The 16,819-nt window shown below is 45.1% G+C and overlaps 1 protein-coding gene across 2 annotated transcripts; it reads left to right on the top strand.

Annotated features, from left to right (window-relative positions):
- Positions 1-15: 15 nt before the first annotated feature.
- Positions 16-16,316, top strand: LOC144947935 (uncharacterized). 2 transcript variants are annotated; one of them, XM_078877346.1, is made up of 12 exons: positions 16-108; positions 1,719-1,841; positions 2,653-3,597; positions 6,088-6,217; positions 6,671-6,752; positions 7,771-7,879; positions 8,489-8,564; positions 9,912-10,033; positions 10,391-10,586; positions 11,570-11,893; positions 13,479-13,736; positions 14,104-16,316. In XM_078877346.1, exons 2-12 carry the CDS (start codon positions 1,756-1,758, stop codon positions 14,134-14,136), a joined length of 2,361 nt encoding a protein of 786 aa, XP_078733472.1. In that variant the 5' UTR covers positions 16-108; positions 1,719-1,755; the 3' UTR covers positions 14,137-16,316. The 2 variants fall into 2 exon arrangements, with proteins under 2 accessions (XP_078733472.1, XP_078733471.1); XM_078877345.1 differs by having other exon boundaries at positions 9,906-10,033.
- The last annotated feature ends 503 nt before the right edge of the window (positions 16,317-16,819 follow it).

Genomic DNA, 16,819 nt, shown 5'->3' with positions numbered 1-16,819 from the left:
TTCCTCTCGCTCCAGTTGGTGTACAGCAGACAGCAGACACCAATAACACAGGAAGAAGGCTGCTCCTTCCAAACTCAGCATCATCCATCACTGAGAAGCACTTTGGAGGTGATTCTATGTCCAGTTCCTGGTAGAGTGATAAGGGACAAGGATTTTGGGAAAGAAGCACAGTTTGGCGGATCATCGTGACCAGTGTTTGTATTTATATTTGCTTTCACACACAAGAATTGAGTCCTGAAATATTGAAAAATATACTTAACATTAATTTTGCATGTTTAATCAACTGTCGTGGGGGTTCGTGTCCCATACTTAATGCCTGTCAGCTGTTAGCAAGCACCTTTGAAAGCTGGAACAGTACACGAGGCGGTGGGTGGCCAGCACCTCGCCCGACCACCTTTGTCTCCCCAGTGCCGATGTTTATTACGCACCGCCCTAGGTACTCATTTGAGGCGGAGTCGACCTAGGGGAGGCCCAGGACCGGTTCAGATTATCACTGGTGTTGGCCGTGAGCAGGAATCGAACTCCTGTCGCCAGGTTCCGTAGCGCAGCGTGCTAACCACTACACTACCGCTCCCCCCACACACAAGCACACATATACACACATACACAGTACATACAGTAAATGACTCATGAAATAAATTTAATGTTGAATTTCTTTAACATGATTTAATGGAAGGATATCCGTAAATGGGGTCTTCTGTAACCCAGGGACTGCTTGTACTGGGCAACATTAGACTTGACTGCACTGCCCTTTGCTGCCTTGTGCTTAGCCCCCCCCCCCCCCTATAAGCCCTAGAACAACCGATTAGCGTGCTGGTTGCCCATCCAAGCACTATCCTGGCTCAAACCTGCTCGGTTTGCAATTTTTTATTTGACGCATTCTGGGTGTTATTTATGGCCGGTGTTTATTTTAAGATGTGTTACATGTGACATTTGTTGAAATATAAAAAATAAAGTTTAATTTACATTAAAGAGCAGTTATAAGTTAAAGGTATATATGTGCTCTGGAAACCTCATCCGATAACAATAGCTGCAGATATGTTTAATTTCTGCTTCTCACAGAAGTCGAAACTTGCCTGAATGTATCATTTTTGGGCTAATAGCCACTGCCACGCAATGTGTGAGTTGGGTTTTAGCAGTATTTGCAGCTTTAAATCTTGTTTTAATGAACTGTGAGGGAGCATACCATAGTGGGTATAAAGCCCCGTTATTGATTTATTTCCCTGGTAAATATTTGATGGAGAATATTTTATGCAATCAGCTACAGCTCCAGTTCGTGTACCCCTTCATAATCAAGTTCGAATTTTATTTCATTTTCCGTTTTGACCAAATCTCTACAGACAATGTTTAAAATGGCACGTTAATGTATCGCTCATTATCGCGTGAATGCTTCTGGATAAATTCCCTTAGTGGTGCTGTTTAACTGTCCAATGCGTTTTTGAGTTCTACACGAAAACTAATGATTGCTAATGATTGGTAGACTTGACAGATGGCCTAAGTGTAGAGTCCTTGCTATTGTACCCATGGGGCTCATAGATCTAGTGTGCATCCATTATAATTGCAGTTACTGTTAAATTACTTAATTAAAGACTACATGTGGTGTGTGGGCAGGCTGTTTGTGAAAACACAGCTGCTGTTTGAAGGACAGGGCACCTTCTGTATGCTGTCAGTGCTTTGTGTATGGTTGATGGTGACAGCCCCTTTGTGTATGTGTGTAGGTTGTGCAGTGTCACAGTGAGCTGTGAAGGCTGAGCAATGCCAAGGTCACGGTCAAAGTCCAGGTCCTCACGATCCAGATCGGGGTCAAGGTCATGGTCAAATTCCCGAAAGAAAAAACACCGGTAAGTGGCAAATATGGTTTATGACCAATAATATCCAAAGCAGTTCTAGGGTTGGTGGATGACAGATTGAGAACTCCCAAACACACACACTTGGCAAGGTGGCTAGGAGATATGGAAGTCCTGGAGAGAACTTGAGATTGTGATCCTGTTTGTGTGAACCGTTGAGGCTCTTCACCTTGTATGTTTTTTTACAAAGTAGATCAAATAAAATATTATACTTAAACGGATTTAGTTAAATATCTCAATGGAGGTCCGTCCTGAAAAGTCATCCTGGATTAACTAATTGTATTATTGTGGGGCTTTCCAGGCTCTACTTTATTATGCAGAGAAATGGGCTCTCGTTTAGTTTTATGTTTCAGTGACGTTGAGCTATTTTACAAAACAGATGTATCCCATGTTACCAACATCTGTTTTGCAAAACATTAAGAATACGACCAAGTTAGTGCAGGTAAGGTACACAATTTAACTAATTGATTATTTGCGATTTATGTAAATTTTGTGCATTTGTTACCTTTGATATATTGGGAAAAACTGCAAACACAACAGACAATACAAACAAAGCAGTCAATGACTTCTAATTGTAACATTTAATTAAATAGATGTAGTGAATTGTTACGTACCAAATGGAAATTCTGCAATTCATGAACATTTAGCAGACACTGAATTCCCACATTCACCATATTCACATACAAAATAACATTTCAATCGCAACATTTCACGGTACTGTGGAGGGAGTGAATCGTCGCTGTTGTAAATGACTAAGTTAAACCACTTTTGATCGAACCGGAAATTCTTCCGCTTGCATTGCTAGGTCTCGATCCAGGTCCTACTCGTCGGACCGTGAGCACAAGCACTACCATCACTACCAGGAGCACCACTATGGCCGCGGGCGCTTCCCACGACGGCCCTTCCAACCCGGGCGTGGCCGCGGCTTTGGACGCGGTGCTCCGAGGCTCTTCCGCGGGCAGAACATGTTCCGCCTGCCCAGCTCGCGCTCGTACCACTACCACTCACGCTCGCGTTCCCGCTCGCGCTCCCCGCGCTACCACCGCTCGCACGACCGCAAGCAGCGCTCTTCCTCGCCGCCCCCCAAGATCCCCGTGCCGCAAAAAAAGCATCAATTGCAACAGCACCAACTGCAACAGCAACAGCAGCAGCAGCCGCCACAGCAGGCCAGAGGACGGTCGTCACCGGAAGTTGCCACCAAGGGCAAGCCCGGTGCGCCAACCAAGCATCGGAAAAAGTCAGAGCGCCATTCGGAGCGAGTAAAAGGCACCAAAGGAAGAATTGTGCACGAGAAACCGCTGACGGTAGAGCCCGCCGAAGAGTTCCCTACCCACAAGGAGGCCCTAGATGAGGGCTATGGTGAGGAGGGTGGCCTGGAGGCATTTGAGTCGTCCGGCGACTTTGAGCAACGGGGCCGCTCGGCGTTGGCGGCGGCTAAGTCAAAGGCTCGCTGGCAGGTATCGCCCGGCAGGGAGAGGGCGGGAGCTCGGGGCGATGGCGCTGAACAGGGGCCCCCCGGCTCAGCCGCCGCTGCATCTCCAAACAGGAACCCTGAGCGACGCCACCGCCGCCGCCACCGCCCCACAACGCCGGATCGCGGCAGGGATGGGCCCCGAGGCCACGGCGCAGAAGGTTCGGCCGAGAAGGCCGACATCGTGACGCGCAGCCCGCTGCGTTGCAGCCTTGATGGCGTGGGTCTCTCTGGCCTGTCCGTGGGACGAGCCGAAAAGTCGCCTCCGTTCCCTAAAAGGTATCATCGGACGCCCGCAGGCTGATAGGGCCGCCGAGGCGTTAACAGGGAGAGTGGGAAAGAGAGAGAAAGCGAGCCTGCATGGTTCCACATTTACTTCCGTTGGAGCGGTTGTAATTGGTAGCGTTTGGAGAAAATTAGGTCAACTTCTTTAAGTCGGCACGCTCCTCCGTGATTCTTCACATGAGCAGCGGTGTTTGCTGATGGTCGCTCCCACAGCTGGATATGGCGTGGAGTCTCCTTCTGGAAAGGCCACGAATGCTTTTCCACCATTGATGTCAAGCTTGGTCTAAAGGCTTGGCAAAGGAAGGCCACTCTTTCAAGAGGAAATATCACTTCTGAAGTAAATTTGAAACCAAAAAATCCAATTTGCATTTTTCATTAAATGTTTTTAACAAAACAAATTGGCTCAAATTAAAAACAAATTGGCTTAAATTATATTTGGGTTCACAGTTTTTCCAAAATCACACCTGAGTAAGTATATTAAAATTGGACCCAAATACCAAAATTAATTGGCAATTCGTGTCTAAATTGTTAATAAACAAACAGACAAGGCATCCAGAAGGTAAGGTCTAGTTTAATTTTATTTATTTTGGGTGAAATTACTTAGACTTGTTTAATCACTAATAGAACCACAAACGGATCATATCAGCATGTCATCTAGAAACCATTTGGTTTATAATACTTTTCAAGTCATCAAGAAAGATTAAAAGATGCAAATTTTGTGTTGGCTTTATTTGTTTAAATTCCTGACATATAAGAAAGTAATGAAATGGAAATTCATTCATTTGCACAAGAAAGTGGCGGTATTTAAATCAGAAGGATTGTGAACAGCTTTGAGAAAAGTTCACTTTGAATAATTTATAAGACGCCTCGCATTGCAAATATCAAAACAGAAAAATTATATTTGAATGCAAACAAAGAAGAAACCGTGACATATTCAATCTCTGTGAAGGCAATGCTTTAAGCTTTGTTGTCTGACCATGAAGCTATCCAGAGTGTAACCTTCAAATTGAGAAAAAATCATTTTAAAAATAATACCATGCATATCACCTTCCAGAGATTTGATGGAGCGGATATGCAAGCAGAAGCTATGCATGATGGCTTTCTGTAATGCCTTTTCAAGTGCGTACACTTTTGTGCAAGGAGTGAATATTTTGAATGCTGTCGTCATCGGACATTACCAAGTGAAAGATCACGCAAGGCATCCAAACAGCAACAAGCAATCAAGGCGCCCGGTATCCTGATGCCATCGAAAACAATGACAGACATGGACACGTTTACTCCAAGCCAGCTTTTCAGATGAAATTGAAACTGCGTGTCGTGTCCAAGAGAACTCTTTAAGTGACAAGAAGTCTCACGCTACTGAAGATCATGTGACATTCGTTAGGTGTCGTTTTTTATTTGGCTGGACTCGAACGCTGCTGGTGTCAAGTCATCGATGGACATACTCCACAGTCTCATTACTTTGTTATTGAAGCATCAAAAAAGCCAACCAAAATGTGGACAACTCGGACAAAATGAGATATCGGGAGTTAAAGAGTTACCTTAAGCTGTGTCGAAGATTTGACGGAACACAACTGTTGAAATGTCTGCAGCTCATCGCATCCCTCGATTTTAAGCACCTTGATTCAAAGACTCGCTTATCTGAGTGTGCATCTGACTGCTAAGAGCCACTCCAAAGACTACACACAAGATGAGTTTCTGATACTCAAAATATATTTTTTTACATGCAATTATATATTATTTAAGCTCTGAGATACTTAAAATACCATTACATTGCAAGAATGAATCTCGATTTCAAATAATTTTTCATTGGCTACTACCAAATGTTCAACAACAGTAGCATAGTGCTGCCATCATAAAAACGCAGAAAACAAAAATGCAAGACGTAGTCCATGTCTTGGCCGGAAGTCCTGAGTGAGCGAGACGGACTGTAGAGAATGAAAATGAAGGTGGTGCTGAGTGATGCACAAGCTGAAATGGTGATTCACAGGCTGAAATGAAGAATTATTAAATGATGGAAGAGTGCTGTCGCGCCTAGTGCGTATGCAGTGTGATGTTGCAGCGAGTGGGTTATGCGCTCTAATGTGCTATGCCGGAGCAGGGATGTTTGCAGGCTTGTTTGTCGGGAAGGTGAGTGTGGTAAGATCTCTAAAGGACATTAAGAGGCCCTTGTAAATTGTGCCTCAAGTTAAAAATGTATTGAAGCTGAAAAACACTTTGCCGCACTTGCAATTGTCGTTGAATATTTTCTGTGCTGTTCGGGTTCAAGTTAATGTTTATATTGTGCATGAAAATTAATCTCGCCACTTCCCCCTGCTGACATGCGCCTCTGTCTGCTGACCGTGTGCGTGTCTGCTGCATGCACGTGGACATGCGTGTGTGAACGTACTTGTGCGCGTCCGTTCCCGTTTGCACGTCTTGTGTACGTGCGGTCACGTGGGTGCGCTGGTTTGTGCGTGTGCGCGTGCTTTTGTCCGTCGTCAGGACGAGTTGCTTATTCCCCAGCGACCGTCAGCTTTCCGTTGACCTGGTGAAAGCTCGCAAAAAGAAGGATTCCAAAAAGAAAAAGAAGGGCGAAGAAAAAGAGTTTCGCTCCATTTTCGATCACATCCAGGCAAGTCATGCGACCCATGGTGTCATGCTGAGCAGAGGTCACCAGTACCAAAGTTGAAACAATGGGCAAGTTACTTAAATCCCCCCCCCCCCCCGGCCTTTGTCCACACAGCAGGGTAAATGGGGTACACCACAGTTTTGATCTGCAGGTTGTGTGTGGTGAAGTGTCGGTATTCTCAATTTTTTCAAGATGTATGACCCGTGTGGAAGAGAGAGACAATATTTTTCGAGAGGCCATGTAGAGCTCTCCCTATTGTTGGCCCTACTGCCAGCAGTGTCGAGAGCAATCAATTTCCTGGCCATTCCTCTACAACGCGAGTCGAGTGGCACTATCGCTATCCTGCATGCGATGCATGATAGATACAGACACAAAGCCTGGACCGTGTTGACCTACTCAGCCTCATTTGTGTGGAGTGTGTGTGGTAAAGTTCTTGTTTTTGTATTTTTCGTTTAGCACGATACAGCCAAATTGCGAGAGAAGAGCCCAGTGGAAACATTTGCCCAGCACATAGTCAGCCTGGTGCACCATGTCAAAGGTAGGTCTCCGACGCCTCCCCATGCTGATTCATTGATTGCTGGGTAACAAATACAAGCTGATGTTTCATTCGGAGAAAGCAATGCATTGTTTGATTAATATATGTTTAAGGCTCGTAATAAATGCATCAAATTGTGTAGGAATAAAGGTTTGTTTTATACATATAGGCTCATAAATGATATGAGCAAACAAAAATCAATAAGCTGGACAGAATGAATAAAAACAGTAAGGGATTCCTCTACTTTCGAACATTAGACTTACAAACTTTCAGAGATACGAGCAAACCCGTCCATATGTCCAGTTGCCTGTTCGGATTGAGAGTCGTAAGTTCAACAACCCAAAATAGATGACAGTGGTGGCATCTACATCTACAGGAGCCATTCCTCATGTTTTGTGTACATGCCGTACAGCATGTTTGGAATCGACAGGAGTAAAGTTGGACTTACAAACAAATCGACTGACGAACAGACCTCTGTAACCTAACTCGTTCATAAGTAGAGAAATCCCTGTACAAATGAAAGTAAAAGTGAGTAAAAAACAATAGATTATTGAATAGAATTGTTATCAAACACATGGTTAATTCAACGACTGGGCTTGTGTTACACTACTCAACATGTTCAGGGGCAATTTATAGTAAAGAAACTAGACATGTAATGGTTATTGCATTGTCACCATATTCATGTAATTTATTCTGCCAGCAATATGTAGTATTACAATGTTATGATTTATATGAAACGCTGATAATTCCATTATAGTTGTCATCGACGACATACGGAGAATTGGGGAGCGATGTATGCTTGGGATTTTTTACTGAAAAGAGTGGACCACATGGATGAGGAGCAAATTAAAATTACAGGGGAGAATGTTGATAGATTAGCCAAAAGTAGGGATCATGCTTGAGAGGTTTTTTCCACTGTGGAGATGGAGCGATGTGAACAGTTCATGTGTAGGAATAGAATGGATTGCAAGAGATTCCTGAACCGCATCTCCGCTTGTTTCCCCGATGCGCCCAAACGCAGAGCGAAAGTTCAAGCCGTCTGACGTGACGCTGAGTGAACGGTTTGCGCGGGCCCAAGAGGAGGCCGGGGAGGAAACTCGAAAAAAGAAGAAAAGCCCCGAGATCCATAGGTGAGGTCTCGCAACCCAGCGCCAAAATATATAAATCTAATCTTAACACAAACAAGTAAACGTTATAATGTTATCCACTAGACCTACATATATTGTAATCTAGATTTGATACGTTGGTGTTTTTTAAAAATCATGTTTCACTGGCAACACAGGCTAATTTAGATCGTTTGCACTTCACAAGCTGTTTTTCCCTTGCGGAAAAATGGATTGTGATGGGAAATGTGTTAATGAAATAACTGTTAGGTTAAAACATTGGGAGGTTATACTTATATGGCAAGATTAAATTTAACTGTGACGGTCCCACCTGAAGACGGAGACTTGTGTTGCCTCCGAAACGTCGTGATTTAATTGCGTTATTTTCATTTACTATTATTTTATTTTATTATTATTTTTTACCTACGTGACTTTACCGACAAAACCTAAGAGTATGGCAAGATGAAGTTGGAAATAACAGCCGAGTGAAAGCAAATCGTATACAAAGCACGTCCGCATCGTCACTCTGCAGGGTTTCTTATTGAGCCTCTTGTGATATTGCCATTAGGAAGTCCGATGTGATTATTGGTGCTGATTGTGTCCTTCCGCTTGTGTGTGTGTGTACTATGTGGACAGGCGCATTGATATTTCACCACGTACCATAAAGCCACGGACACACACAGACGCGCACAGCAGGGAGAGCAGCCCGGGGGTGAGTGATGAGGATGGAGTGTGATAAACAGTAAATACCTCATCTGTTTGTACATAAATTACCCCAGTTTCACATTTATCACCATACTTTGGTAAAATTCCTGGTTCTTTCATAATCCTGTTTTTTTTGTTAGATCGCATAAATATAAATGAGTCGTGAAACCCGCCACCACCCGACAGCCAATTATTAAGGTTTGTCATGTAAACAGAGCATGCCAATTCGTTAGTAGTACAGCACACCGGTGTGTTGTAGAGCAAATCAACAACATTTACAATCTGAGTACGACGTTTCGCCAGTAATTACAACTAGCTTCATCAGGCAGACAGCCAGAGAAATCCTCCTGTTTAGTTCCTTAAATTGAGGGATGGATAGGACAACGTCACTTATGAGTGACATCGTTCTTTGTTTACACTCATGAATCCACAGTGATTTGCCTATGATCTGACCCACCCCTACTGGACATCTCTGAAAAAGAGCTTTATTGCTTATTAGATTCCTCCAGTATAAATAAAGATTGATTCAGATCTGATTCTGATCAAATCACCCAGAATGCACCCAATCTTGTCAGACCTCTAAAGCTCCCAGGGTTAAGCCCAGATGGGGCGCAGTGGTAGCGAGATGTTAAATCCCTCGCCTGGTATGCAGGAGGTTGTTGGTTCGATCCCGACCCTGACGCCGGTATATATTTGGAGTTTTGCACGTTCTCCCCGTGGTCGCGTGGATTGTTGTCTGGGTCCTCAGCTTTTTCCCTCCACATTTAGAAACATGCGTTTAGAGTATTTGGCTGATATACATTTTCACATGATAAGCCACTTTGTTGACCTGTCATTTGTGGCCAGGTCGCTACTGAATAAGAGCTATATATCTCAGTGGGCCTTGGTAAAATAAAAATAGTTAATAGATAGTTGTTGGCCGGTGACTACCATGAACATCAGGTTGTCATAGGTGACAGTGGGGTTACGTTTTGGGTAGCATAGGGCAGCGCGGCAAAACCCATTGTTTTTCTTTGATTCGATGCTCACCTTCCCCAACTGGCACTGCACAGCATGGTAGAATGTTGTTAAGTAACCCCCATGACCCACACAGGATTGGGAAGCCTTCATTCAGCAGTGGATTGACTAATTGGCTGTCAGTGTGCACGTTACCTTTTGCCCTTCCAATGAGTGCGGAGGATTGTCTTATGTTTACACTCCTGAACCAGCCAGCGGTGGACATTTGACATTCTCACGGCAAGAGTTTATACGTTGATGAGACACAAAGTCGTACAAAGTTGCACACCTCTTGTTGCTGTGATTTTTGGACAGACGGTTAATATGCAGTGTTGCTGCTACTGATGTGAAGGGGCAGGCGGAGGAGGAGATGAACAGAAACCCGGAGGACCTCCGCTATGACCTGGAGCGACGCAGGAAGGAGCGCAGCGACGAGCCAGAGTATTGGAGGGAGGGGAGCGAGGAGCACCACAACTACCGGTGTGTGAGGCGTGTGAGGAAGCAAGGACACACACAAAAGACTCCCCTAGTAGCCTTAACAGAGTGTTGGGGCAAGTGCTGTTGGCGAGTTCCTATGAGGGTCAACACAGTACAAACGTGATCGTGGTGTGGCGAGTACCACAGTGCTGATATTTTATGCTTAACATTTTACTCATTTCATGCTGGGTCGACCTAGGGGATGCCTAGGACCAGTTGAGATATTTCTTACTGATATTAACCCGCATGGTTTGGACTATCCGTAAGTGTTTATCAGTCGCGTCCTCTCCCCCCACCCCATTACCCCTGAATTGTCAAGAGTTCATATATATATGTGTGTGTGGTGTGTGTGCGCTACAGGCCGCGTGAGCGATCCCGCTCCTACTCCCCGGGGAATGAGCCACATGATCACCATGATCCCCATGATCACCATGATCCCCATGAGCCCCATGAGCCCCATGAGCCACCGTACGGACCCGGTGGCTTCGACAAATCCCGTCTCGGAAACAAGCCTTATTTTTTCAACCGTGGAAACTTCCGTGCCCGCCCGCCCTTCGTGAGTCACGCATTCATGTGACACCGCTCTACGGGACATGGGAAACTCTTGAGTAATTTTTTTTTTTTATATCTTACGAGCATTTATTAACTCGTACAGTTTTCCTAAAGCCAGACTGTACCTTTCAGTAGTAAACAAATAGAAATAGATTACAGCCCTCTTGTCAGTCCACTGCTGGAGGGAGGCATGCCCATGCTGTTAGGTCTGGGCTGTCATCTGACTATGCTTCACGCTAATCAGCGCAAGCGGGGTTGGTGATGTGGGGGCCCAGAACCGGCTCGTGTCACTCGGCACTAATGTTAGCCATAGCTGGGAATCAAACTCAAACCGACTGGTTTGTATTGCAATGTGATTTAATATCTGTGCTACTGTTGCACAAAACGAGATTTTTTAATTCAAGATTCAATTAATGGAATGTTCTTGTGAGACTGAGTTGCTCTTGATTTGGTAAACCAAGGCAGGTTAATAAGCAGTTTTACTGATGCGTGGTTTTTGACCCTATGTTGCTGTTTGTGATAAAAAAAAAGTATGTCTCTGCATTCAAACATGTGTTGGGTAGTAATCATCACTATCTTCTGTCCTCAACGAGTGGTGTAAATTCTATATATTTATGAAAGGCCAGTTAATTCTATCGTACAATAGTTTTATACTTCCTCTGACGTGATAGTCAATTTATCGACTCTGGAAAGATAACGGATTGAGACAATCGCGACCAGATCTAAACTCTCATCCAATTGCAAGTTGAGCATTTTTCCTTAGTGTGCTACTTGACTGTAGACATGACCAGGGTTTATATGGCAGTGGTATCTGACGCACCACATTCATACCTCTCGCTATGGCTGTGGCTACTAATCACATGCCTGCTGTAGTCTACCAGCGACCCGCAAAACATTCAGAAAGACGAGCAGCCCGCACGTCCTTTGCACGTTGCGTACACAACTCTAACCCCCTGCTTGCATACTCTCGCTCTTTTTGCCCATCAGCATTACCGCGGCCAATTCCGTGGGCAGTACCGTGGCCGCGGTAACTATTACAACAACAACAACTACAACAATAGCAACTACGGTGGTGGTGGTGGTGGCGGATATCACAGCGGTGGCCACCACAGCGAGGGTTACAACGAAGGCCACGGCGGGGGTGGCGGCGGCGGCGGCCCTCCTCCCTACGGTGGCCCCGGTTGGGGGTCAGGCTCCGGCGCCGGCTGGAGTGGCCAGGGCACCCATGGCTACCAGACCTTCCCACAGCGCCGCCCCCCCGAGGAAGAGTGGGACCCAGAATACACGCCTAAGAGCAAGAAGTACTTCCTGGTATGACAGTGGCAGCATGCAGGCAAATTTGTAAAAGTACCAATTTGTAACTTTAACGTGTTTTGTGCACTCTCAGAGAGAACATTATTCAGATGGACAGACAAGCGGGAAGGTGGCCACAACCAGTGCCAGCAATTGCGCAAGCTCTGGTGTTCTCCCATATTGGGATGTTTGGCCATTTGCATGAATACATATTTACACATGTGGGAGATAACTGGAGTGCCCGGAGAAAACCCACACAAGCGGAGCAAACCCACACAAGCGAGTGGTGGCTAAACTCAATCCTTGTTACAGATGGAAAATAGTCCAGCTCTGAAGGGATTAATTTATCTGAAAATGAGAGTTGAGGCACCATGAGGCTTTGCTGAATAACTGAATACAGTCAACTCTTGGTTATCTGTGATAATGGTGAAAAGAGGGGTTGGCGTGGATAAGATAAAACAGATGAAGCTCAGCATGTAAATTAGGCTAGAAAAATATTACACAAGCACTGCCCCAGCATTTGCTGTGGGGGTGGGGCGGAAGGTCGGGGGGAGGCATAACGTCAGCCCAACATACAACCCAGCTCGATGCTAAGGGATGCGGGTGATGTCACCGCGCAGATGTGTGTTATGTAGATATATTTCGATGGGGATTAAGACGTTAGACTGTATCTGTTTTAATTACTTAAAGTTATTGGATTTGTTTGAGGACACTTGAGCACTGAGTGAGGAGCCACTAATAATTAAACCAACACACGAGCATGAAGGCATAATTTTTTTCACAAGCACGGTTAATCTACAACTCGGATAATCCACTCATGGATTATCGAGAGTTTAATTAACATACTTAATGTTATTACTGCTAAAGTTTTTGTAGTTGTGCAGTATGGCTCTTCTAGCGCTACAGTAAACCCATGTTAATTAAACCCATATGGGGCTCTATCCTTGCCGAATTATCCAGTATTCCGAATTATGTACAATGGTACCCCCTAGTGCCTCCTGCCCCAATAAAACATAAATAACTCCAAATTAGTTTTCCAAACTCTTCACACACCATACGCGTTGACATGCCTGCATCAATTTTATCCAACACTTTGGATTTGTCTCACAGACTAAGGGATTTATACTTTGGTCCCTTTTTATTACTTCTTGATGTAGGTGTAGATGACATTTCTAAGAGGGTTGGCATGCACACAGTGCATTAACAAGGTAAAGTCCAATGCAACAGGTCTGCACTAATGCTCACCATGCACGTCGCCACCAGAATGAGTCATTGTTTTGGTCGTGGCGCGCGGCGTCACACTTATGCCGAAATTTGAAAATTTGGTAAGGCAATTCGGCTCGTGGCGAATTACTAATACCGTATATATGCCGAGAGCGCGGCCGTGCCGAATTATCCTCAATGACAAATGATCGAATACCGAAATAATGAGGTTTTACTGCATGTTGAAATGTTTGTGCTGTACCGCATGTTTTTAGGCGTAATGTCCAACCTTTCGCTCCGTGTGCTGTCGGTTTCTCATTGACCTGCGTGCAACTTGCACGTTGCCGCCGTGTTTGACGGTGAGCTCACACCGTTGGTCTCCCTGCCCTCCCCGCCGCAGCATGACGATCGCGACGAGCGTGAGGAGGACGGGCACTGGGGGCGGCGCCCGCGTGCACGCGGCTTCTTCCCGCGGGGCGCGCGAGGTCGCCCATGGCACCGGCCCGGGGACAGCCCCGTGTGGACGCACGACAAATACGAGGTCAGCGACGATGAGGACGACAACAACGACAACGAGGGCGCCGGCGGCACGAGCGACGCGCCCAGCGACGCCGCAGCCACTACCACCACGACCAGCGGCGGTGGTGCCCCTGACAAGGTGCGTGAACACTTCCACCCCCACCCACCTTCGATGTCCACGGGAAGGGAGTCTCGCAATATTTTGTCGTTTGTGCGGTGATCCCCGCCAACCCTCGGCCCACACAGTGCTGGGTTACAGGCGTGCGCCACCACCCCTTCCCCCTCCCCCCCCCCGAGTTCTTAAAAACTTTGCTTTGTTCAAGAAATCTATTTAATCTTATATATTATACATTTAATAGTGCTGTTCTTTGCTGGCCGCTTGGCGTGTTTGGTCTTTGGTCCTGTGCTCAGCAGTTGCGGTTAAAGCAACAACAACAAAACCGTTGACAATGCCGGCTGTAGGATTGCAGCACCGCACTGTAACAACCTCACTTTTTATTTCACAGGAGCAGCAACCCAGTGAATCAATGGACAAGTAGCAGTGCAGGCAAGGCAATGTCATCACCACAGCTGACTTGGGGTGTCTTGTCACTGCAGCCCTGAGGCTTGGGCTTGGCGGATCTCGAGGAGATGGGAGAGTCGTTGCTGTGTTGTGCCTAGATTGCTGGTCTGTGTTCCAGCACAGCCACCTGTGGTTGTGTGTAATGTATCTGTGAGGTGTGTTTCTCCGTGCTGTTTGTATGTGTTTGTGTGTGCCTTTGTATTTGTGTGTCTGTGTGTGTGGTGTTTTGAGGAAGGTACAAACCTAAGAATGCAACTGAACAGCTATTTCATAGGTAAAACATCACCTTTCCAACAATAGAAAAGAATGTTTTATTCGGAAAGATGTCTGAATATATAAAAACCTGGCTATGAGGCAGCAATGGCTATCTTAACAAAAACAAACATACACACAAAATCTTTCCACTTGTAAAATTAGCTGATTGACACTCTTTTACAAATTACTCCACGAGGGCACGGTGATAATGTGGGTATGTGTGTTTTTTTTTAAAGCGCTGCTGATAATCATAGTTGCAGAGCGTTAACGGTGATATGTGTGTTGGGCATCCGAACGCATCTCTCGTGCTGACGATTCTCAGCCGGCGAATCAAATGCCGGCACTTGGCTCTGCAGTGGGCGATGACAGCGCGCGGGGCGAGATGGGCGTACGGTAACGTAAGTGTCCCCTTCGGCCACTTGGCTGTGCGCACGTGTCAGCAACATTATCGTTATCGTCTGGCGATTACAGCCAATGTTGCCACTACGAGTGTGAGCGAGTGGTGAGGCATAATGTAGTTGCATCATGTGGTATCGTGCTTTTTTGCTGCACCCGCTGCCAAATGTAGGAGTAGGGCCAATAGGTGAATATAACCCCCCCCACCCCTTATGGTTTTGTACATGCTCCATGGGTTTTGCACATTTTGCATTCGTTTATAGGCCCGAAGAGAGATTTTCGAGCATTGGCTTGGACCTAGTAAAATATTCCTTGTCAACTTCGTTTATCTTTTTAAACGATTACTGCTTGTATGACCGACAGCGTTAAATATTGGTAATGGCAGTGGATTTTTTAAGTGTGCCTGCACTCAAGTTGGTGTTTTTAGGAGAGTAAAACATGTGCATTCCAGTATCTCATATGGGCACTGTCGGGCATTGTATTGGCTGAACAGGGATCTGTTGTGCATGTGGATCCCAACATACTTGTTTTCTCACAGTAACGTTAAAACCGCCGATTAAATTGTGAATAACGGCCCTCGTTCAAATCTAGACTTAAAGCTTTCGTGACTGCAGGAATTCGTATTCTTGGGTCTTTCGGTAAAGTCGCTTAGATATTTTCTTTGAACCTATCTACGTGACTTTACCGAAAGAACAAAGAATATGGCCTCGTTCATTTGTAACAATGCATGTTTGACTTACATGCGCTTCTACGAAGTGTGGCTTTCAGGAACTAATCGTTTGGCTTTTTTTTATTTTGAGAGTTTAACAATTGCAAGCCACTTGTTCCAAAAGAACTCCTCAAATGCCTTTGAGCTCTATCAGGATGCTCATCTCCTTGAAGCATTGAGCCAGTTGTGGAAATTCCATATTCCGATGATGAGAGCAAGTCTCCATAGAGCAGCCACTTAACTTCCCCATAAAGTGGGCTGAGTCAACCCCTCAACTGGGATTTGAACCCATAACCTTTTTATTGTGAGCCGATGGCTCTACTGCTGAGCCACCAGGTCGTATAATACAATTTTATTACGGTTGAAGAGAGCATTAGTGGATTTAAATGTAGCTACTTGCCACATCGCCTCGACCATAACCCATCTCGCGCTTTGCTTATCTGCCAGAGACGGGAAACCACAGTGGTTTACGGACCTTACTAATCTCTCACCTCTGTCGCATAACCCACTATGACATGAGCAAGTTAAAGAAACCTGTTCATCCACCGAGTATTTAACTGCCAGCATGTGCTTAATTTGCCATTCTGTCGGGTCAAGCTTCTTCAAAGGTTTTGTGTCCATGCTCCACTGCTGCTCGTATGAATCCTTAACCAAAATGTTTAACATTCTTTTGATTTATTTGGTAATTTGGTGCAACGGTGAAGTGTTTTTGAAGGGAGACAAAAAAGTTGCGTCCTTTTTTTTGTTTGAAATTAAACAGTTGTTTAAGAAAAATAAAATATACATATATAAGCTAATGCAAATGCCTCATTTGTCTCATTCATTTTCGCACTTCACATTTACCTTCATGTTTTTAAAGTGTGAACAACCACAATGCTCAGCCGTCCGTAGCTTAAAATCTATTCAATTGATTCCTTTGTCAGCACAGAACTGATTTGTAAAATGCATTCATTGGACAAGGGACAACTTTGGAATTAGCACTGTTACACGTATATCTCTGTATATGTATAGTGTGTAAATAGATACTAACATCGCTAGATGAATTATTACGTGATTATGCGATAGGTATTGCTGCCACATCATTTTAAGTCGGGCTGCAGCAAATATAACCACCAGGGGACGGTGTTCCCTCGTCTGTCGCAGCCAAGGAGGTGGTGGTGGTAGTAGGGGGAGGCGTCTTTTGTACATTCACGTAGTGGGGTCGAGTTATTCAAGCAAAAAAATGTTTTCCTTCTTTGGAAGTGTTTTTTCTTTTCAAAAATAACATAAAAATATACCTACCTACAGTCTCAACACAGCA

This window comes from Lampetra fluviatilis, chromosome 47 (genome assembly GCF_964198595.1).
Source record: "Lampetra fluviatilis chromosome 47, kcLamFluv1.1, whole genome shotgun sequence".
NCBI lineage: Eukaryota > Metazoa > Chordata > Hyperoartia > Petromyzontiformes > Petromyzontidae > Lampetra > Lampetra fluviatilis.
This window is presented reverse-complemented; position numbering and strand designations above follow the sequence as displayed.